Here is a 23,425-nt window from a genome sequence, read left to right on the forward strand (position 1 = left end):
CCACCCTAGGGCCGAACGTTCGGAATAAAGCCCTGCATTGGTGGGCATATAGGGAAAGATATCTTATAGTGTATGGCCAGCTTTAGAGCCCATTTCCAGACCTTCAGGCTCAATCAGTTAAAACCTTCCACCTTCCAGTTCAATCACTTAAAAGCCCCAAGGATACAAAATGCATAGGTGAATGTTACTGTATCACAACTGAACAATAAATCACCTAGTCAGTATACAGGATCATTTGTAGGTGAGGAGCACAAACTCCTACCAGACTGTAATAAACCATTTAATTTAGGCAACAAATAATTAACTGACTTTAAGACTACAATTGTGGACCCATTCCTTCGGGCAACACTGTAGACAAACTAGAATGGTAATCACAAACCTCAAGGATATGTTCCTCTTTATTTTCCCGATCCAACTGTTTTGCTGTTGTCGAGATCAAGCCTAGATGAACAAACACAACTTCTGTTTACTGTACATCATTTATGATAATATATTCACATTGAGTATAGGACTTTCAAGCTTACAAAGCATTTTTGCTACAGTACCAGATGGCAGATAGTCTCCCTTGGCTTTACAAAAGTATTACGTAGGGATTTGAAGTTTTTCAAATTTTTAAAGGCAAATGCTCTTCAGAAATGCTATGTACTATAGTCTGACTTGGCACAATATTCTCCTCTGTGAAAAAGTGTGGGGCCACTCCATACTCCATTAAGTAATAATTAATTTTGGAGGTTTTAAAGGCCTTTTCATCTATCCATAAACGTATTTCCTTTTAAATGAAGCTAGCAGAGATGCAAGCAGTTTTATGCATTTGAAATAATGCTAATCTTTTAGTTTGTACTAGCCACCCAAGTGATTGGCTTAATCTGGTTGGTCTTTTTTTTTGCTAATCTGTATAGGTGGGTATTAACCTTTGAGCCCCATCCTAATAATTTTAAATGCCAAAGCTATTTTTTTTATATGGTGCCGCCTGGTGAAGACTAATGAATGGCCATACAAGACTAGATCCACTCATCTGACATCCATTGGAGTATAAAGATCTGTTGGACGAGGACCACACCAATGTGCAGAGGCTCTTCTGATCCTCTTTTAAAAGAATTTTTAAATTTCCCTGATTATTATCTCCTTGATTCAGTTGGGGAGGCCCATTGGGCCCTATACACAAGCAGATAAGCTGCCAACTCAGTCTGAAGTGGCCAGAAAAGCAGGTGAATCTCCCCATGTATGGCCACCTTTAGCTACTGGATCCCAATATCAGTTTATGACAGACTCATTTTATTTGCTTCTCATTAAAAGTATATTAAGGAGTTAAATACTCATGACAATCTGTGTATCTTGAAAATTGCTGACAAACTCTAGCAAGCTATGCCTTGTCAAACAAGCCTTTTTCTCCACCAACGCATCTACACTGAGGGAGAAAACACTGACCTTCTTCCAGTTGCCCCAAAACCACTGTGTATTGACAAGAATAGCATCAGCATGTTCATGCAAAGATGGGGCGAATTTAGGTGCAAAGATTTTGGCCAAAATCCACCTTGTCTGTGCACAAGCCAATGCCATGCTTTGGGCAGAATGAAGTGGATTAACATTTTCTGCTCCAGTGTAGAAAATGCCCTGTGTCACATGGTCCTATTTGCTACAGAAAAGAACAGGAAAACATTTGTCTATTCTAGTATAAAAAATATCTCAGAAAATCTTAGCTTTTGAAAGTTTACTAAGGCCTGTTGTTTTTTGTAAAAGAGATTAGGAAATACATAGCCAGTCATCCTCTGAGCACTTTCTACTCTTTCTACAAAATCCAACGCAGAAGGTTACTTTTCCAAAAAAGGACCATGGGTGACTGAACATTGACTGGCTCTCTTTACCCTCTTTACTTTAACTACAGAAGTTGCAGACCCTGCGGTTACAGGGGGCCCAGGAGTGTAGACTACCCAATGGGACCCTAATTGATGAGCAAGTTTAATATATCTTGATTGAACAGGTCAACTAACCAATATTTTTGGCCCAAAATAAAATTTGCTATGGGGCCCAGTAACATTCAGTATGTTTCTTTCATTAAAAGGCATTTTACTATAACCAGAAGAAAATCTAACATGCAGTTCCTTTGAGTAATTAGGGGCATTGTGTGAGTCTTTAGAAATTTCAAATATTTCCCCATCATGGATTTATATATTAATGAGACACTCTCTGGTCCATTTAGCCAAGGCAATTAATGTTACCATTCATTGACCAGAGATTGCAAGTCTCATCTAAAACATGTTTTATGCCTGTTGCTCTGTATCATGTATGTTATTTTGCTTTAGGCTTTTTATTTTCCTAATACATGTTCAGGATCATACTTGTATTTATGTTTCTAGAGACAGAACTAGATGCGAGACCAGAAAATAAGCTATTCCATATTAAATTTATATTTTGTCCAATGCTATTTAAAAAAAAAACCACCTAAATTTTACCCACAAGGCAGCATTTTTCACGAATTCTAGGAGGTGTCTGTTAAAAAGTCGATTTACTTATGTCGGCACAAGTTAGCATCACTTTTGGTAAGCATAGTTGCGCACAGCGTCAATAATGGCAATTGTGTAATCAAGTCAGTTGTATGTATAGGTGTTAATTCCAGGTCTTATTTATGTCTGGGTGCCCTGTTCATCATTTTAGCTCGCATTAAAGCAGATAACTGATTTTAGTGCACCAAAAACCAATGATTGGAAGTTTTGAATGACAGAGTCAGACAAAAACACAGAAGAAAATCACTGCTAATAACTCAATTAGCTAATGAACCATAATAGTTCAAAATTGTAATTAAAGTGATACTTCTAAAGCAATGCTGCAGAACGTGGCTAGGTTTGTCCCAGCAAGCTGAAAGTGATGAGCTAGTGGATCTGTGTGAGTTTTAGGCAAATGAGAATTGTAATGAGAAGTCTGCTGAATTAATTAGTGATAGAGAAGGGTAAAATGGCATTTCGAATCTCCTTTTATCCAAAATAGTTTTCATGGATCTTGAGTTTCAAGGTTTGTAATGCACATTTCATTAATATGCCTTATTTAAATATCACCAACGTACTCTGCAGCACTTAGACACCATTTACATCAGTCCCTGCCCCTGGGGAGCTTATAATCTTTATTCAATCATATCCTGAACCAATTAATCTGCCTGCATGGTTTTGGAGCATTAACAACATAGTGAAAGCATACAAAATCCTTAAAGATACTGCCTTGGCTGGAAGCTAAGGGGCAAATGCACTAAAGGGCGTACTGACTAAAGCTGGCGAAAATTCACCAGAGTAACGTCATTTCGGAACTTCGCTGGCGTAACTTCGCTCGCGAAGGAGACTCTAGCGGTACTTTGCTCCCTAACGCACTCTGGCGATTGGACGTAACTATGCAAATTCACAAAGATGCGGATTTTACTGAACGTTACCTCTTGCGCCAGACTTGCCTTCACCACCTCAGACCAGGCAAAGTAGATAGGACTTCCTCAAAAAATAGTTGAAAAGTCCCAAAAAACGCTAGCATCTTTTCCTTTTTTGCAGGGTGATAGGCTCCAAGAGTGTAAATTTTTTTTGGGGTAACCAGCTTCCCCCCTACATTTCCTAACATATAGCACATAAACTATACACTGGGCTCATATGTAGGGCAATATAACAACTTTATTTTCTTTTATTAAGGTTTCCCAGGCTTGTGTAGTGTAATGTTTTAGAATTTGCTGCAACATATACGTGCATTAAACTTTTACTTCCCGCCGTATGCAAATTAGGCAATGCTAGCGCAACTTCACTTTGCTTGGCGCAGTAATGCTAGCGAAACTTCGCCAGCTTTCAGCACCCTGGACGCAACTTCAGATTTTATTCAATTAGCGTTGTCCTGGCGAATCTACACCTGACGAAGTGTTGTGATATGAGCAAAGCCATTGCTGGCAAATTTTCGGAGGTTAGTAAATTTGTCCCTACGACCCCAAAGTTAAAGGGATTTTTTAGTTATGTAACTATTGTAACATCACTCAGTTTAACACTGAGTTATAGTTTTTAATGTCACAAATATATAATAATGAAGGTCTCTCTACCTAAATATTTATTTATACATGAAAAATGAAATGCGGAAATTCACCACGAATTCCCACCTGGTGAATAAATTCGCCCATCACTAGTCAACATAAATACCATAAATTCACTGCTTTCAGAGGGCAGCCGTAAATGACCAAATTGAATGACCCGGCCACTACTTGTGTGGGCAGCTTTAAAGGGATACTGTCATGGGAAAAAAAATTTTTTTCAAAATTAATCAGTTAATAGTGCTGCTCCAGCAGAATTCTGCTCTGAAATCCATTTCTCAAAAGAGCAAACAGATTTTTTTATATTCAATTTTGAAATCTGACATGGGGCTAGACATTTTGTCAATTTCCCAGCTGCCCCAAGTCATGTGACTTGTGCTCTGATAAATTCACTCTTTACTGCTGTACTGCAAGTTGGAGTGATATCTCCCCCCTCCCTTTTCCCCCCCAGCAGCCAAACAAAAGAACAATGGGAAGGTAACCAGATAACAGCTCCCTAACACAAGATAACAGCTGCCTGGTAGATCTAAGAACAACACTCAATAGTAAAAACCCATGTCCCACTGAGACACATTCAGTTACATTGAGAAGGAAAAACAGCAGCCTGCCAGAAAGTATTTCTCTCCTGAAGTGCAGGCACAAGTCACATGACATGGGGCAGCTGGGTAATTGACAAAATGTCTAGCCCCATGTCAGATTTCAAAATTGAATATAAAAAAATCTGTTTGCTCTTTTGAGAAATGGATTTCAGTGCAGAATTCTGCTGGAGCAGCACTATTAACTGATCCATTTTGAAATTTTTTTTTTTCCCATGACAGTATCCCTTTAAAGACTTTTATCTATTTATTATAGTCCATAAAATAGCCCCTCAAGGGAGGAACACATAGTCCCTTCACAGCTTCAATCAGTATAAATGCTCTCTCCTTTCATATATGTCACATAAATGGGCTCCGGAGTCAGCAGGAATGTGTGCTTTATGAACAAAAGCCTAAAGGAGTTGTCAGATGGATACCTCTCTTGGCATGCTGGGTCTCGTCTGCTGGATTGGATAGTTGCTGTACAGAAACTCAACCTGTTGTGTACTTAGTTTAAGGCACTGAAATTTTCAATGAACAAATATCATCTTTAGAGTTGACTTCTATGAAAACCCAGACGCAATTGCTAGAGTACTGTTGCAGCTTTCATCTTGCACTTAGCACCCAGCAAATTACCTAGTACATCATAAATGCTGCTTTTTATTCTAGTTTTCTGAAATATGACTTTTGAAACTCAATTTATTTTTCCGACTCAGGTTCCCCAGTAGCACGCCTAACATTCAAAACAGTTTGATAGATTAAATGATACAATGTCCAATAGCTTCAGCCCCTACTTAACATGATCCCTGAACTTTATTGAGGTCTGAATATTATATAATGTTATATAATATAAACTATTACAAATGATGCAAAGGTTGTTAGGAGTTCTCTGGTGGTGATGACAAACGTAACAAGTATCAATATATGCCCGGCTCACAGAACTTATAGTAGAGGTAGAAAAATTAAACAAATTTATTTTTAAAACCTATATTTTAGAAAAAATGGTAAAAATTGGAAGTGCATTGCACCAGTGATGAAGGCTGCTGTTGGAACCCTTGAGCTACTGGAACCTTTGGAGGAAGTGGTGGTTGCAGCTTTGTACAGTATGTGTCAATAGAGGCACTTTGTTCAATTTGGAATAGGAAGTGGAATAGGAAGGAATGGGCCAAACGGTGCTAAGGACAAGCTCAAAGAGCGCCTGCAGGAAAATTTGCTGCACTTGTGGTCGTAAATGACCCCTATAATTTTTTAGTAATGACTTTAATTAGAGTGCAATTGTGTTTTCCTCAATAGAATGGAAGTTTATATATATTTAAAGGAATACTGTCATGGGAAAACGTGTTTTTTCTAAAGCAGATGATGAGGCAAAATGACCTGAGATGACTGCCTACACACCAATATTACAACTAAAAAAATACTCTTGTGGGATCAGAAATGAAATTTTATATGCTAGAGTGAAATATTTACAGGGGAATTTAGGAATAACAACTACACCATAAAAATCATGAAAGAATCCCTTTAAGTTATTGACATCTTTTTTGCTGACCTGGAGCAAGTTTCTCAGTTTGGCTTATGGCAGGGACAGCACTAATAGTTCTATGGTTAGATTTAAATCCAAACTACACATTTGTGAGCTGTGAGCTGTGCCGCCATTATGCCACCATACTACTTATCATTATAACACTTTCTATAACTTCATCAAAGAACTTATGTTTTGCCAGATTTATACTTTTATATTGCACTGTCCAAAGACACAGCGGAAAGAGCGAATTATGGAGCAGTTAATATAGGTTTTGTGAAGTAATTTAGAAATATAAATCACAGTAAGCTGAGTAATGAGAAGGAACATATGGTGGCAAAGGAGGGTGTTTTGCATTAAATGCTGGTAGTGGGTTAAACCTGAATGCATGTTGCAAAGGATAGTTCATCTTACAACTGGTCTACTGGCATGCTGCAAAATAATTGCTTTGAAAATAAAGTAAATGGGACATCTGAGTCATGAAAAGTGGTCAAATGTGTGTTTGCAGAAGAGGTGCTTGGGTATGTTGTACAAGTTATGTATGTTAAAAGGGTTCTTCACCGCAAGGAAGCTTATGGAATGTTGTGACAGGAAAAGATGTGATGACAGATTCCCTTCAAAATAATCACACGCAAAACTGTGTATACTTTCAATGACAATATCAGACAAAAAATACAGAGATTTGCTGTCGATCTCTCCCATTTTCCCATTGAAATAGCAGTAGGAATCACTACCAGTAGGACACCAGAAGTTTCATCATCACCCGCTGTAAATTTTTTTCAGCTACAAAAACACAAAGAAGCCAGAGAATTCTCCAATACAAATTTTTACTACCAGTTTTATATCACCCATCATGTTGTTATTTAGTATGAGATTACTGGCCCAATTTTATACTAAAATAGCATATCAGAAGGGCAGACATAATGGTGTTTTAGGGATCTGTACTAGAAAAAAAAGGTTGAATTATTCCAGCTTCAATCACAGGAACAATGCATTCAATAGACTACTGACACTGGAATGCTGGGGAAATATATTATTGATCAGTGCGCAATCTAAATGTATTCTTGCACTTAGGCCCCATGTTGTCTTATTTCAATACAATGTATTGCATGTAGTAAATCATACCTAAACATTAGGCAACACTTTCAACACCAGTCCTCACAAGCCTTACAGATCTCTCAAGACCACAAAAATGAATTATAAATACTGTACATCTTTTGTTCTGCAGAAATTCTTTAATTGGAAAAAAACAGATAGATGGATCAGGCTCTTATTAAGGGTATCTTGCATTAACAAAGACAGCTCCAGTGTCAGTCAATGCCAAGCTCGTGTTTTCATTACTCTACATCAGTTGGTAGGCAGGAATGCAGGGAGCTTAATTAGTTGAATAAGAACTATGAAATCTGCATTGGGATCTTGCATAAAGCCAAGTAACATGGTATATTGAATTCAAGGATTTCAAAGACTAAATCAGTGCTCATTAAGTGCAAAACTACCTTGCTCGTATGTATTTTAGCTTTTATTCATTCATCTTAAATATAATGTAAATTAGGAGGCTGTAACTGATTGTGGCACAAAATATGCATAACTCAGATTTGCAAATTTCTACAAGGACAGCTTTAGGGAAGGTGAGGAAGGAAATCTTTTCCAGGCTTGCAGCCATATATGAGAACCTTCTGAAGGAAGGAAACCTACAGTAGATCAAAGCACAAAATGACATATACTGTATGTAGTACTGCATTTTGGATATTCCACAGCGAGCCCACATGGATTAACAGATATCTTGCCTTTCCATCACTTGGCAACTATGAATGTACAGTATACATACCTGTAGATGGGTTCAGGGCAAAGAATCCTTGGCTATTCCCATTGGAGAACTGAAAAGAAATTTTGCCAGCAGAAACAAAGTCTGAGTCAAAAGCATCCAGTTGTAACACAGAGACATCAGGCTGTGAATTTTCAGTTATTGAAGCATAGAACACAGCCTGAGACAGCTGAGGGATGTTATCATTGATATCAGTAACTTCAATGTAAACTTCTGCAACTGAGGTTAGAGGAATGGACCCCAGGTCTGTGGCATAGACTGTTAGCCAATAATGAGAAACGGATTCTCTGTCCAGAGGAGCCTCAGTCCTAATTGCACCTAGAATAAAAGAATATTTGTATCAATATATTCTGATTACAGTTGTACAGATGGGGTCACCTTAATTTAAAAATATTACTCAAACTACAAATCTTCAAGTACATGAGAAAACAGATGGAGCAAATAAAACCCAAAAACAGACAACTGACCTGTTTCTTCATTGATACTGAAGATGGAAATATCAGAGCCATCCCTTATTGAATATTGTATCTCCCCATCTTTCCCTTTGTCTTCATCCGTAGCTGTAATGGAGAGAACTTGAGTCCCTGGTGGAGAGTTCTCTTGTACTGACCCAAGAAACACAAAGGATTGAATGTAGGGAGTGTGTATATTCTCATTAACATCCAACACCTCTAACTCAACATGACAAACTGAGGAATGAGAAAATGGGTACCCAGCATCTGTAGCTCTCACAGTTAAGTTGTAAAAAGACCTTTTCTCAAAATCCAGTTTTTTCTGTAGCGTTAAAGCGCCTGTTAATTTATCCACTTGAAATATCCCATTCTCATCATTTATAAGAGAATAGGAGACTTCTCCATTAGAACCAACATCCATGTCTAGAGCTTCAACAAAGTATAGTGTAGTCCCTAAAGGAATATCTTCAGGAGTCTTCACATTTGCTGTCACAGGCCTGCAGAGTGGAGTATTGTCGTTGACATCTTCCAAAGATACAACAACATCAGTAACAGAAAATAGTTGCCTGCCCTTTGTAGGTTGATCTTTGGCTTCGATTTTAAGCGTATATGATGTGAATGTCTCTCTGTCTAAGGTACCCTTGACTGTTATCTCTCCTGTTTGACTATCAATTCCAAATTTTTCTGTAGGTGTCAGAAGTGAGTATATTACTTTGCCGTTGTCTTCTATGTCAAGATCATCTGCTCTTACCTTAAGAATAGAGGTACCTATTTTAGCATCCTCTGGTATTGCAACACAATATCCAGATTTAGGGAAAATGGGTGCATTATCATTGGCATCCAGCAAGTTTACAGCTAAAATTTTCCAAGAGGACTTCTGAGGTACTCCAAGATCATATACTGTAGCATTGAGAATATAGGAACTAGTTCTTTCTCTGTCCAATGATGAAGAAACCATTAATTTCCCTGTTTCCATGTCCAAGACAAAGCAACCATCATCATTTCCTTCAGAAATTACATAAACAAGGTGACCATTTAATCCAGTATCAGTATCAGAGGCAGATAGTTGAATGATAAATGAGTTGATTGGAGTGTCTTCAGCAACATCAATGGATAGCGGGAAATCATCATTAAATTGTGGTGTACAACTATTTATAAGGTAGATATTGAAGGGGGTGTCTTCCTCCTGGCTCTGATCTTGTGAGTGCCTATCAAGTGAATCTATGATGGTTGCAGCTATTTTATTTACCACTCCTGTGTCTTCACATTTTACAGAAACAGGCAAAGCCTCACTAGATATTGTGATATTAACTACAGTAGGCAAGGCATAATTTTCACCATCATTGGCAGTGACGATAAGAGAGAAATTGGAAGAATGCAGATCAGATAAACCATAAAAAGCACCCCCAACAGTAATAATTCCTGAGGTAGGATCTATTTTGAATTTATGTTGCTCATTGCCAGAAAGAATTTCATATTGGATATTCTGAAGCTCATCAATGTCCACAGCAGAGAGGGCAACCACTTTTTCTCCAATAGAGATGTCTCTTGGAATGTGTACATTGCAGTTCACTTGTTCAAACATCGGAGAGTTGTCATTTAGATTGTTCAGGATGAGAGATATAAACACCTCACTTTGTTGACGGAATGGTGACCCCCAGTCTGATGCCCAAACACGCAGGCGATACCACCTTTGAGTTAACTCATAGTCAAGCATCCTGTTATTGGTTATGACACCAGTGAATTGATTGATTTCAAATGGGGTACCTTTTGGGCTTGCAAGAGTATAGGTGATATTACCATTATTTCCAAGGTCTGCATCAGTGGCAGTAACCTGTAAAATTCTTGATCCTACAGGGATATTTTCATTGAAAGTTCCATGACATGAAGACTTTGTAAATACAGGAGCATGATTATTACAGTCTATAAGGTCAACAATAACTGTGGATGAAATTTTCCCATTAAGTGCAATCACTTCCAACTGAAACTGAGACTGATCTTTTACATCCATATGGCTATTGGTAACAATTAAACCAGTTTTGGAGAATATTTTAAATTTATCTGTAGGAGCTTTAAAATGATAATCTACGGTTGGAATGGCAGGAATAATTTTTAACAAAGTAACATGACTTCCTGGAGGGGCACATTCACTAATCTGGACTTTGTAAAGTTCCTGCTTAAACCTTGCTAAACCAAATCTCCAAGGAGGAATATGAATGGTTTCCACTGGTGAATATATTGGTGGTTTGCTTTTGTCTTTGGCTTGAAGACTGAGATTAAACCCTTGTTGGTTTTGTATCCAGTTAATCTGGGCAGTAGAGACTATTGTGAATTCATTTTTCCCTACATGTGAACGCACCACCTTAAAATAGTTTAATGGGTCTCCAGCAACAATCTCCAAAGAATCTATGCTACATTCAGAATGTGCCTGGTCCATAATGACTGTGGCATAAAGCAGCCTGTCTGCTAAATCTGGCATTTTTGTTGTTACAGATGCAATAAAAGGAGTTTTTTTGACTGCAGGCTCCACCAAGACTTCCAGAGAAGCTACATTCCCAAAGCCATCTCCAAAGGAAATCTTCTTCATGCGGTCAACTACTAGAATTTGAAGACTGTGACGAGATTTTTCAGTGGCATTCAATCTCCCAGTCAACATGACAATACCACTAATTGGATGAATGCAGAAAAATGGGGTCTTGGTACTAAAAGTATAAAAAAACATTGCATTTTGTCCTATATCTGCATCTGTGGCACTTATTTTACCAACAAATTTTTTGAGAGCAGCATCTTCTGTGACTTTAAATTGATAAGCTGATTTTGATAGGAGTGGTTTCAAGTCATTTGTGTCCAAAACTTGAATGATGACTTTAACCCTGGCTTCGTACAGTAAAGACTTCCCTGAGGCATGGACTATAAGCTGATAGTTGTCTTTATCCTCTCTGTTTAGAAGTGCTGAGTTACCACTCCGTATTCTTATACGCAAAAAGCAGAAGTCTCCAACCACTACATCCTCTGTTTTAAACAGGCCGGTGGCATCCCCTGATACAATTCGATATTTTATTGACGATTGAATATTTTTAAGATAAATTCCCATTTTTACCTTGCTAGCCACATAGGTTTTTGGGGCAGAATTTTCATAGATGGTTGCATAGTACAAACTCTGAGTAAAGTTGAAAGGAGGAGGATCTTCATTCCTTGGACTTTCTTGACAAGCAGAATAGTAATGTAACAGTATGACTAATAGAAGGATTCCTCTGCTGGTAAAACCCATTATGGTGTGCATTCTCCCTAAAAGAGAAACCACAAAGCATTATATACATATTTATAACACTTTACTGTTCACCCATAAGGTGTCTCTGTTTTAAGCTTAAAAGTGAAATCATTTGCTGCATTTGGCACTTGTTTATCATAAGTTAAAACTCCAAACAAGTTCTTATTTACATTTTGCTTTGAAATACAGTTACTTTACATTTATGGAACCATGAATCAACTAACATTTTAAATGGGTTATTGATAATCAGGTTTTGCATAAAGCCACTGCACGAAAGATCAACATATATTTTCTGGTAACTCATTTCATTCTCTTCTAGATCATTAACACTTTCTCTGACTGATACGGGAACCAGATAGACACACTGACCCTCTTTTTCCATACCATCTTCTTTTAACAGCATCAGGTGTGTTTCAGGCCTGAGCTGGTTGCATAGTAAATAATATTAAATAAAGATGTCCTAAAAAGAAGGCAATGTAGACTATTATGAAGACTGATAATCCCCAGGATCATGACAAGACTGTTGGACAGCCTTTCTCATCCCAGTACAAAATAGCTAGCAAACAAACATGTTGACTCAAAATTTTAGGAAAGCAAGGGACCATTCAATGTCTTCTTCTCGGTAAGATCACTGGTGTGACCACAGTCATGAAGTATTTCTGATATTCACCATCTCTGTAAAATTATTGGCAATAGGATTAGAAGTTTGGCAAAACAGTCAGGTTTAGGAACTTCAAATAACAATTACAAGTATGGGATCCTTTATCCCAAAACCATTTATCCAGAAAGCTCAGAATTACAGAAAGGCCATCTACCTTAAACTCAATTTTATACAAACAATCCAAATTTTTTCAAATGATTTAATTTTTCTCTGTAATAATAAAACAGTACCTTGCACTTGATCCCTACTAAGATATAATTAATTTGTATTGGAATCAAAACCAGTCTATTGGGTTTTTGAACGTTTACACGATTGTCTAGTAGTCTTGAGGTATGAAGATCCAAATTACAGAAGGATCCGTTATTCCAGGTTCTGGATAACCGGTCCCCCATACCAGTACTTTCTGAGAAAAACGAGCTACATGAGCTATAGGCAACTTTTAATTTACATTAATATTTTGAGTTGTCAGCATCACTTTAAAGGGGCATTTTATGGTCATACCTTTAACATGATATTGTGGCATTCTATGTCATGGAACAGAGTAACCAGGCATCTGTACTTTTTTTTGATGTACTATGCTGTCCAGGACATCATGTTGCCACAGACTGCCATGAAGGTCAAACTATCTCACCATTAAAAAAAAATTAAATTGCACTGCTCGACAGTAGAGCTTAGCTCCCATTTTTAAATGGGGCTCGCCTGTTATGCGCCTCATATGCATGTAACTAGGGTGACTATTTGGCTCCACTGTACCTGGGGCAATGTTCTTATCTCAGCTCCTGTCTTAAAGAACTTCTTCTGACATATACCCATGCCTATATTAGTGGATAGACATGCCCGCCTTTAACAGTAAAGGGGCACAGGATAATGTACCGCTTCATTAGGCCAGGTAGCTTATTAAAATGCAAGATACGCACCTGTAAGTGACTAAAGTTTTCTGCATGAATGTTAATTAACAGAAGATTGCCTGCCAATGAATGGACTTCTGAAGGTTAATTAATGGGAGATAGCCCATACTACAGGGAAGGTGCTCTGGTTTAATTAGGAGGATATTGCCTAGACAGAAAGGGAACTTCAGAGAGTTTGTCTGTAAGTCTTATCTCACATAATTTCCTAACCTTCAGTTTATAGGTGCCTAGAGAATTTTGTGCAAGGCATAATTGAAGTTTTAGTGATATAATCTTTCTGTCTAAGGTTTCTTGTAGATATGGTCTAGTTATCTGCCGGGAACACATCAGACAGAGCAGTGCTTCTCAAAGCAATAGGCGGCTGCTGACCCTCATACTAAGTATTTGTATGCCAAGAATAGGCATAGGATGAATAATCTATCTGAAGTCTGGACACACTGTGATTTAGCATGAGCACAGGATAGAATGTTCATACTGATTTCAGTGGTGCCCAAAGATCATACATGTCAGCATACCAAACTAGAAACTGGGTTATTCTAGCCCTCCTAATTACACAGATATACCCACATCCTATCCATTTCATGCAAGCCCTACCTCTGATCAAATCTGTTTGGATGCCTTGTCATTAAATATTTGCTTTAATTTTTGCACTATGATGATTTAAAGTCATATGCTCACTCTTGACCCTGCCTATTCACTAATAAGCATGCAATACACATACATATGAGATAACCAATCACTATTCTCTGCTTCTTATGAAACTACAGCCCTACTATGACACTTTGGTCGCCTGCTCATGTGTCAGTGGTGTAACCCTTGCGAGGGCCACTAGCAAACTGCAAACTGACTTCCCTCTTCAACTTGTATTGAGCAGAAAAATAGTTCTTTAAAGGAAACATGTAACAGTGATGCATGTTTTTCCTGTGTCTGTGTGGGTTTGTTTCAACAGTTTAAAAACATACAGGAAGCTTAATTGTTCCCTAATAAAATTAATCTAGTGTGTAAAATAGATTAGGCACCTTAGATTTTAAACTCCACTGGGGCAGGGATTGACGTGGATGAGGAATATGTTGGTGCTATGTACATAAAGAATAACAATAATACCCTCTTCAGAGTTCATTTTCCATTTATATCCCCTTGCAAAAAACATAATTTATTATGCTTTTGACTATTTGCTTTTAAAGGTATTTGTGGGTGCTGCTATATTACTCCAAGATTCCCTTGATGTCCTGCAGAAAATACAACTTTCCCCGTTTCACTTTTCCTTTGCAAAGTTTATTTATTCAGAGTAGAGCTGGTCCCTCCTATTCTTTTATTTTGAAGTGCCTTTTGATGTGACAATGGAAATATAATTGCTTAATGTATATAATAATAGCAAAGTGGGAGGTCTTTTTGAATGACCTTGTAATAGAAGTGGAAGGTTGAAAGGCCATCAGGGACATTTACTGTATAAGGAGTGTTCACTACCCTGTAGAAAGTGCTGTCTAAATGACATGTGGAAAAGGGTCTGCATAATAATTGGCCTTGAAATAATCTTATTATGCATCTAGTGACTACTTGCCCTTAGGGTAAGGTCACACTGGGAGATTCGGGGAGATTTAGTCGCCTGGTGACTAAGCGCCTCTTCTTTGGGGTGACTTATCTCCCCAAACTGTTTCCCCCTGTCTTCTGCCTGCTAGAATGAAAAATCGCCTGCGGCATGGCACTCGCGGCGCTTCATTTTCCGAAGTCGCCTGAAGTCGCCTCATTAGGAAACTTCGGGTGAATTTTTCCCATAGGGATAAATCTGGCATAGGTGGCTAAGTAAGACAGCTGAATGACCCACTGGTGGATGGAGTTCAACAGCACAGTCTTGTTCTGAATTCTGAACTCACGCTAAGGAAAATACTATTTTTCTAATCATATAATTGTACGACATGCACCTGAATTGCTGCTGGGCAAGGAACTGCAAAGTTTAGATTTGACAGTATTAATTATACAATGTCCCTAATTAGTGATGTGTAAATCTGTGCAGCAAAATTCGCGAAGCACAATGGGCGTCAAAGTAATTTTGACTCATGTCAATTTTGACGCAATCTACAATTTTTATACATGCAACTATTTGGTCCAAATTCATTAAAATCAATGGGCGTCTGAATAATTTTTATGCATGCATCGTATTTTTTCGCTTGCGGCAAAATGTGTTAATTCACAGCGAATAAGTGTCTGGCAAATTTATTCGCCCATCACTATCCTTAATCACCAAGGTTACACATTGTACTACATAGACTTTAGGAGTCATTTATGACCACAGTTGCCATGTTTTTTTTAACCACAATGCAGAATGCAGGTGAGATGTCTGACACAATTGCATCCAATGCATTACAATTTGCACAATTATATTTGTGCTCTGACACTAATCAGACCCAATTGCTCTTTTCTAATTGTGGGTGTCCTCATTACTGATGCGACATGTGTGTGACATGTGCGCAGTTGTGCTCTCCATCTGATGTGAGGAGGTAAGCACTGGGCAGGTAAGGGGGTGGCATCATTAGAGCACTTTTTTATGAATGTAAAGAATTGTGCAGCTTGTTGCTTCTATGTAAATAAATGATGATCCCCTAAAATTGCCCCTGCCTAAATGACCCCTTTTGTTTGCACACAGTACTCAGGAGTGGCTGCTCATAAGACCTATACATCATACTATAAAGAATATGTATGCACATGATCAGTCCCTCATCTCTGGCTAAACCTATTATGTAGTAGTTGAACTACAGCTAAGCACATTATTAAGAGAGTTCTAAAAGCTGACTGGTGCAAGATTACAGCTAGTAGGAGATGTTGGAGTCTAACAATCATACAAAACCCATAACTGACTCTGAGAGTTTGTCAGACATCATTGAAAGGATATTAGACCTATTATAATGATGGGTTAGGCTGCAAGATGATGTGTGATAAACTGGCTGGTAGTGGATTCAATTATTCTGATGTGTTAGTTCAGGCAAAACAGCCAGACAAGCAAAGTAACTTCTGGAGCGCAGCATTATATTTCTCAGCCATTTGTAAAAACTTCCAATTATGAACCTGTAGTGTTTAACAGCAGCCCTTTTAGGAAATGTTTGTTCATGTTTATTACTATGCAGCACAGGGGACATTAGAGGGCGCCCTCTATAGCAGGCCAGATACTATGCCTTTGGGATGATGCAGCCATGTGGAGAAGAGCTGGCAACTTCTCATCTTGTTTGTTATATGGCAATAAGCTTTGTTCTTATTGGTTCAGGAATGTGACTGCTTCACAGAATGGATATTTTATCTGTTTTGTGAAACTGAGCTTTCATTTTGTGGAAAGAATGAATCCTGTACTATAAAATCTTGCTTTTTGTCACAAATATCTATTTTGTCATTCAAATCTAGCTTGGCATGCTCTAGTTAGTTACACTATTATATATTATGTCTAATTTGTTTTACATAATTCATTCTGTAAGAAACTTTGCACATAAGTGCATCCATTAAACATTTGTGAGACAGATTGTTAATGTACAGCAGGGATCCCCAACCTTTTGAACCCGTGAGCAACATTCATAAGCAAAAGGAGTTGGGGAGCAACACTAGCATGAAAAATATTCTTGGGTTGCCAAATGAGGGCTGTGATTGGCCATTTGGCAGCCCCTATGTAGATTGTCAACCTACATTGAGGCTCTGTTTGGCAGTACACTTGTTTTTATACAACCAAAACTTTCCTCCAAGCCTGGAATTCAAAAATAAGCACCTGCTTTGAGGCCACTTGGAGCAACATCCAAGGGGTTGGAGAGCAACATGTTGCTCACGAGCTACTGCTTGGGGACCACTGATGTACAGAATGGAGTTCGTAATATAATGACATTCTTTTGTGCACTAAACAGATTTTGTTTTCATTCTTTAATAGAAATAGATCTTTTGTATATTTTTTTTATCTGTGTATGGTCACAAATACTTATATACGAGAGACATTTATTCTGTGTATAAGGGATAGTTTTGTATATAGAATGTATTTGGGACAAACGGCACCCCATAATTTTTGATCTGATATTGATCAGGGAGACCCGTCGGAACACCCCCTACATGGGCAGATAAGCTGCCGAATTGGTCTAAAGGGCTGATATTGACATCTTTAATCTGCATGTGTATGCCCACCCTTAAGCATAGATTTACTGTATCTATTTCTACTGTATAATAATAACTATACCCCCTTTGTGAAAATGCCTTGTACAGCGAAGCATACATTTGTGGTGCAATATTAATAAATAAATACATACATACATCATTTATGCACCAATATTTATCAGCGTTTGCATGGTGACCTGTAAATTAGCCCCTTCTGCCTACATTTTTTTCTTCTGTGGAAAAAAATATATACATTATATTTATGGAGGTCCCTTAGGTCTTTGTGCTTTGTTTCTTCCACAGTTCCTGTAGGTATTCCACTCCAAGGGAAGTTCTCTCTGACATCAATGTCGGGCTGTAGAGGCTTGCAGGACCCACAAAACTCACAAATCATGTTTATAGACCTTAAGAACAGATGATGTCATCATGGTACATCTGGCCTCTTATATGTTCAATACTGCTCGCAAGCCATTATAATAAATCTATGACAGTGAGTCAGCTTTGGTAACTGAAAAAGTCTTGTACTTTTCAAAATGGCAGCAGTATCCATTTAAAGAGACAGGAAAAGGTTTACAGAGGTAATAAAAAATATGCGGACCCAAGCCCTCCCTCATGTTTGGTTAATTTCACAGAAGACAAGTTTTGCAGCTATTGTTCTTCTTAACAATATATTTTCTGAGCATCAAATAATGTTCCTCGTGGAAACCTTATTCTGTGGCTGCCTGCCTGTGCATGCCCAGTGTACAACAATGTCACAAGTGATGGGAAAGTACTTGTTATATATCAGCGAGGGCTTAAATGAAGTTGCATTTATCACAGCAAAGGGAACAGGAGCTCTACTGGGTTTTCCAGAAACTATATCAAATATGTAGCTGAAAACCCCTCACATCTAATCCCTTTAATACTCTTCCCCTTGAGACTATTTTCATCCTAACTTAACTAAATAGCTAAATAGTAAGGTACCATTACAAATATTAGAATGAAATAATATATTTGTTATAAAATGTGTCAATCCTTCACTGGCAACCACAGGCATGTATAGCCTCCTAAATGAATACAGAAACTGCAAGACTTGGCCTAACTGATCCACATCAATAAATGCTGGCCATATGCATAAAGATCCTGATATGCCCACACTGGGCTGGGGGATATCGGCTGATCCAATTGTTTTGGGCCATTTTGGAGCACAGTAATCTGCAACGTGCCCCTTGTAATGGAGTCCTGCCTCTGTTAGGCACCACTCAAACCATGAGAAGAAAGTAGGAGGAGGCACATAGGCACTAATTAGGAAGCATCAGAGAGCATTAGGAGATACAGTATGCATCAGGGTCCTGTCTTTACCGCTTGCCCAAAGGCATGCAGTAAGGACAGGGTCAGCTGCACCTCATGATGCAGCCCTTTGCCGCTCACGCTGAATTTTATATTCAGTGTAAGATGCAGAGGGCAACTTACCCCTAGGTACCCCTTAGTGCTCTAGATCTAGCTGGGTATGGTACATGACATCTTCTGAAACATTACTGAAAGCATTGCCAGGATAGACTCACTGGTCCACTGTAAATATAATAGGCCAAATGATTTTGTTAGAAATAAGTTCATCACTTGGGTGGAGATGGAATTTCTCCTTTAGAAGTCTGCTGGGCACAGTTAAATGCAGCAGCTACAACAATTTCCACTTCCTTCGACAGTCAAAATTGGTTATACAAGAAGTCGACTTCAAAGAACTCTTTGGAGGCCACTCTTTGGTCAAGGCTCCTTTTAGTTACAGATACAGGAATACATTGTTGTATCAGTCATTCGCCCTTTTACAACATGAACATTTATGGCAGAAAATAAGTGCTTACCCTAAAATCACCCTTATTAACCACTGACCTGAGCTTTTGGGGGTATGTGGGACAGCAATTAGGCACTCTATCCACATTCTAACTGGCCAATTCAAAGGGGCTATTCACCTTTGAGTTAACAATTTGCTATTTTTATCATTTATGGTTTTTGAGTTTTGAGTTATTACTCCAGTTTGCAGTTTAGTTGCTAAGATCCAAATGACCCTAGCAACCTCGCAATGATTTAAATAAGTGACTGGAATATGAAAAGGAGAGGCTTGAATAGCAAGATGATTAATAAAAAGCAATAACAATACATTGTTAAGCCTTGCAGAGCAATTGTTTTAGATGGTCAGTGACCCCCATTTGAAAGCTGGAAAGAGTCAGAAGTAGAAGGCAAATAATGAAAAAATAATATAAATAATTAAATCATATTAAAAAGATGCTTAGAATTAGACATTCTGTAACATACTATAAGTTAACTTAAAGGGGAACCACCCCTTTAAGAAAGCCTTCAGTCTCAAGCATTCAGCTACAAAAACCATAATTTGAAATCATTTGAATACCATGGCTTCCTGCTCATTTTGTAACTGCTGGCCAGCTTTATAATGGAATCAAATCTTTATCTTTATAATGGAATCAAAGCTTCCTATAGTTTTGTGGGACCAGAGGCACAATCATTTGGGGAGCCCCATTATAGAGACTGTATGTACTAGGGCCCTTTAGCTGTTATTGTGGTACTCTGACTACCCTTCAATAGACATATAACTACATATTAGTTTACAATGATAAAAATTCTAAGAGGATTAACAAAGTTGTGGCTATTATACCCACTGCTAATATAGTCACCATCTCTCCCTACTATACCTGCTATTTCACAGCCACACTCCCTTCCCAATATCCCTCTGCTACTATATACACCATCTCTCCCTACTATACTTGCTATCCCATAGTCACCCTTCCTTCCCAGAGACTATTATCGCACTGCTACTATAGGCACCTTCTCTCCCTACTATACCTGCTATCCCACAGCCACAGTTCCTTCCCAGAGACTATCCCACTGCTACTATAGGCACCATCTCTCCCTACTATACCTGCTATACCACAGCCACATTCCCTTCCCAGAGACTATTATCCCACTGCTACTATAGGCACCATCTCTCCCTAATATACCTGCTATCCCACAGCCACAGTCCCTTCCCAGAGACTATTATCCGTACTGTTAGGCGCTATCTCTCTTTAATCTACCTGCTGTCCCATAGTCACATTCCATACACAAAGAGGTACTCCTGCTATGAGCAAGTTGAGGAACACAGGTTACCTGTGTTCCAAGTTCTGTGTTCCAAGTCTCTGAGTCCTCTCCCTGTTCCTGTACCCTTATCCTGGTTTCCTGCCTGCTTCATGTGGATCTCCCTGTACTGACCTCGGCTTGCTCTCTGGACTTTCCCTTTCGACTTCTGCCTGTCTCGACCTCAGCTTGTTTATTGGACCTTCACTGCTTGCCATCTGTCCCGACATTTGGCCCATTGACTGAACTTTGTTTTGCCTGCAGGTATCTCTGTTTCCCGGTATCTCTATTTCTGTATTTCTGTTTATTCACTGGTTACAAAACGTAGCACTTTTTTTCATTAAATCTTTACTATATCATGGCTTCTAGACTCTGTCCTGCAATCTACGAGTATACTCCAGACTTGTTACCTTACTTATTACCTCCTAAATCCATCTCTGCAGTGTCATTACACCTGCTCGGACAGTTAAGAGGGCTCATTACAAATTGCTAGAGTGGGTGCAAAAGTGAATGCAGCGTACTTGCTTCCATACATCATGCTTTGCAATGTGCAGTAAACACCAATGCATCCACACAACCATCTCTGATAATTTAAGCAGAATTGCATTGTAGGACACAAGTGAATCTGCTGCTGACTTCCATTTTGTAGCTATTGTAATGTGTGCCATAGTTGCGACGTGTGCTTGACCAGTTTTTGTGAAGAGTTGGGAATCTCTTCTATAGGTTTTCCTAATGAGAATGAAATTGGTTCTTTAACTATATATTTATAGGTGACTTTTGCAATCACATTATGAACTTCATCCCAGAAGAGGATAATAGCTGGACACGTACAAAGAAGATTTTAGAGCACCCTCTACAGCATAAATGAATGGATGATGGATATATTTTGCTCATCCTAATAGGGGTCATATACCATTGCATCATACAGTACTTTGGGAACATTTTCTTTCTGTTTTACACATGCAACCCATTTCTTGGCATTAAGCCAGATGGATTCCCAATCGTCCAGATCCAGGGTCTCTCGTAATTCCAGCTCCCACTGTAACATATATTTGTGCTTTGGGAAATCTACAGATGGTTGAAATAGTAAGATCTTATAGATGTTTGATAGTAAAGTCTTTTGAGGCCAACCATCTTTCATTATATCCTCAAATGGTGAAATGTCTGTTCTACCCTGAGGAGCAAGGAATGGTTTATAAAATGCTTCACTTGACGGTACTCATAAACTTTAATAGAAATTTTGGGGGCTTTGGCTTGAAGGTCCCGAAATTGGTGCAAATGACAGTTGTCATAAGTTACCACATCATAAATCATGAATAGGCCCTTAACTCCCCAATTTTTGTAAAAAGAAGCCATCGGTCCCCTGCTTTTACAAGGGATTCTTAAGGATTGGGGTCAGCAGTGAAAAGGGTAATAACAATAACAGCAAAAAATTAAAGTGTTTACACTAATGAAAATATCATGTACTGTTGCTCTGCATTGGTAAAACTGATCTGTTTCATTCAGAAACACTACTATAGTTCATAAGCTGTGTAGCAATAGTGGAAATGGAAAAAGGCTATATGGCACAGGTTAAATAGTGGATAATTGATAACACAATTATGTTCTACAGAGCTTATGTGCTACCTGATGTGTAACCTGAGCCTTTTTTTCCTTTGAATGACTGCCCCCATTGCTCAACAGCAGAATGTTTATATGAACTATAGTAGTGTTTCTGAAGCAAACACAGCAGTTTTACAAGTGCAGGGCAACACTGCATTATATTTGTATTACATTAAAACACTTTAATCTTTTGATGTCACTGTTTCTTTAAGTTTAGATTCTCTGTCAATCTGTACTGTACTTTAAATTACAATATAGTTTTTGGGGGTGTTAAACGTATTCCAGGGTTCAAGAGTAAAGCTCCCATATGTTTTAGAGCTATAAGGAAACTCTATTCTTGCCTACTGTCACGATCGGCACCCAGAATCCAGAACCAATGCTAGGCTCCCTGGTCTCGGCTCTTGCTTCCGTCTTTAACAGCCGCCTTTCACCTCGGGAGGAGCCCTCGGCTAATTGGATGTCGCCAGGTCTATTAAGAGAGGAGCCAAGCTAAGGGTTCTGGACGAGCAGAGGGGCACGATCGATCGTTAGCAAAGTCTTTTTGGGCAGAAGGTCATAGTTCAAGGAGCAGACAGAAGACATAGTCAAACCAGGACGGGTCGGTGCAGGCAGAATTCAGGTGAAGTCAGACAGGCAAGGGTTAAAACCAGGATATCAATCAGATTAGTCAGACAGGCAGGGGTCATAACAGGAATCAGCTACAGAAACAAACAGGAATAGCACCCAGGAACTCTCAGAGATTAACCTAACAACGAGCAGTGATTTAACATGAAAGGCCCCTTTAAATAGTTAAAATTTCGCACCACTCATGACGTCATCACGCCGTCGATGTTACGCATAGGTCCAGGAGATGTGTGCCGCGCACGCCATAGAGGACTCGGCAACAAAGAAAAAGGATCAACGCGGCGGACGTCCCCGCCGAGAGTGTGGTGGGCGTCCCCGCCGGCCCACTAGACCACCAGGGTGAGTGTTTCTCATACCTACAATGGGGGCGTGTCAAATTGAGACCAAGCTGAACCCCACTTTAGATGGACACCATCATGGTATTTGTGTATGGATGTAGCTCCAAGACCCCCTTGTATTTTGGAATGGCTGTCTCCCATAGACTCCATTTTATCCAAATAACCCAAATTTTTTAATTTTTCTTTTTCTCTGTAATAATAAAACAGTAGCTTGTACTTGATCCCAACTAAGAAATAATTAATCCTTATTGGAAGCAAAACCAGCCAATTTGGTTTATTTAATCTTTAAATTAATTTTTAATAGACATAAGGCATGAAGACCCAAATTACGGAAAGATCCGTTATCCGGAAAACCCCAGATCCCGAGCATTC

At 38.7% G+C, this 23,425-nt stretch overlaps 1 protein-coding gene across 1 annotated transcript in view; it reads right to left on the minus strand.

Annotated features, from left to right (window-relative positions):
• The window catches only part of LOC108710791 (protocadherin Fat 2), a 90,866-nt gene that overhangs the window by 46,033 nt on the left and 21,408 nt on the right, over nucleotides 1–23,425 (minus strand). Inside the window, exons 2-4 of the mRNA XM_018251946.2 lie at nucleotides 8,435–11,707; nucleotides 7,971–8,285; nucleotides 380–441 (exon numbers count right to left, since the gene is read on the minus strand). Of these exons, the coding sequence (XP_018107435.1) occupies nucleotides 380–441; nucleotides 7,971–8,285; nucleotides 8,435–11,702 (3,645 nt within the window). The 5' untranslated portion in view covers nucleotides 11,703–11,707. The remainder of the gene's footprint in view (nucleotides 1–379; nucleotides 442–7,970; nucleotides 8,286–8,434; nucleotides 11,708–23,425) is intronic.

The sequence above is a fragment of the Xenopus laevis genome, chromosome 3L, assembly GCF_017654675.1.
Source record: "Xenopus laevis strain J_2021 chromosome 3L, Xenopus_laevis_v10.1, whole genome shotgun sequence".
Lineage (NCBI taxonomy): Eukaryota > Metazoa > Chordata > Amphibia > Anura > Pipidae > Xenopus > Xenopus laevis.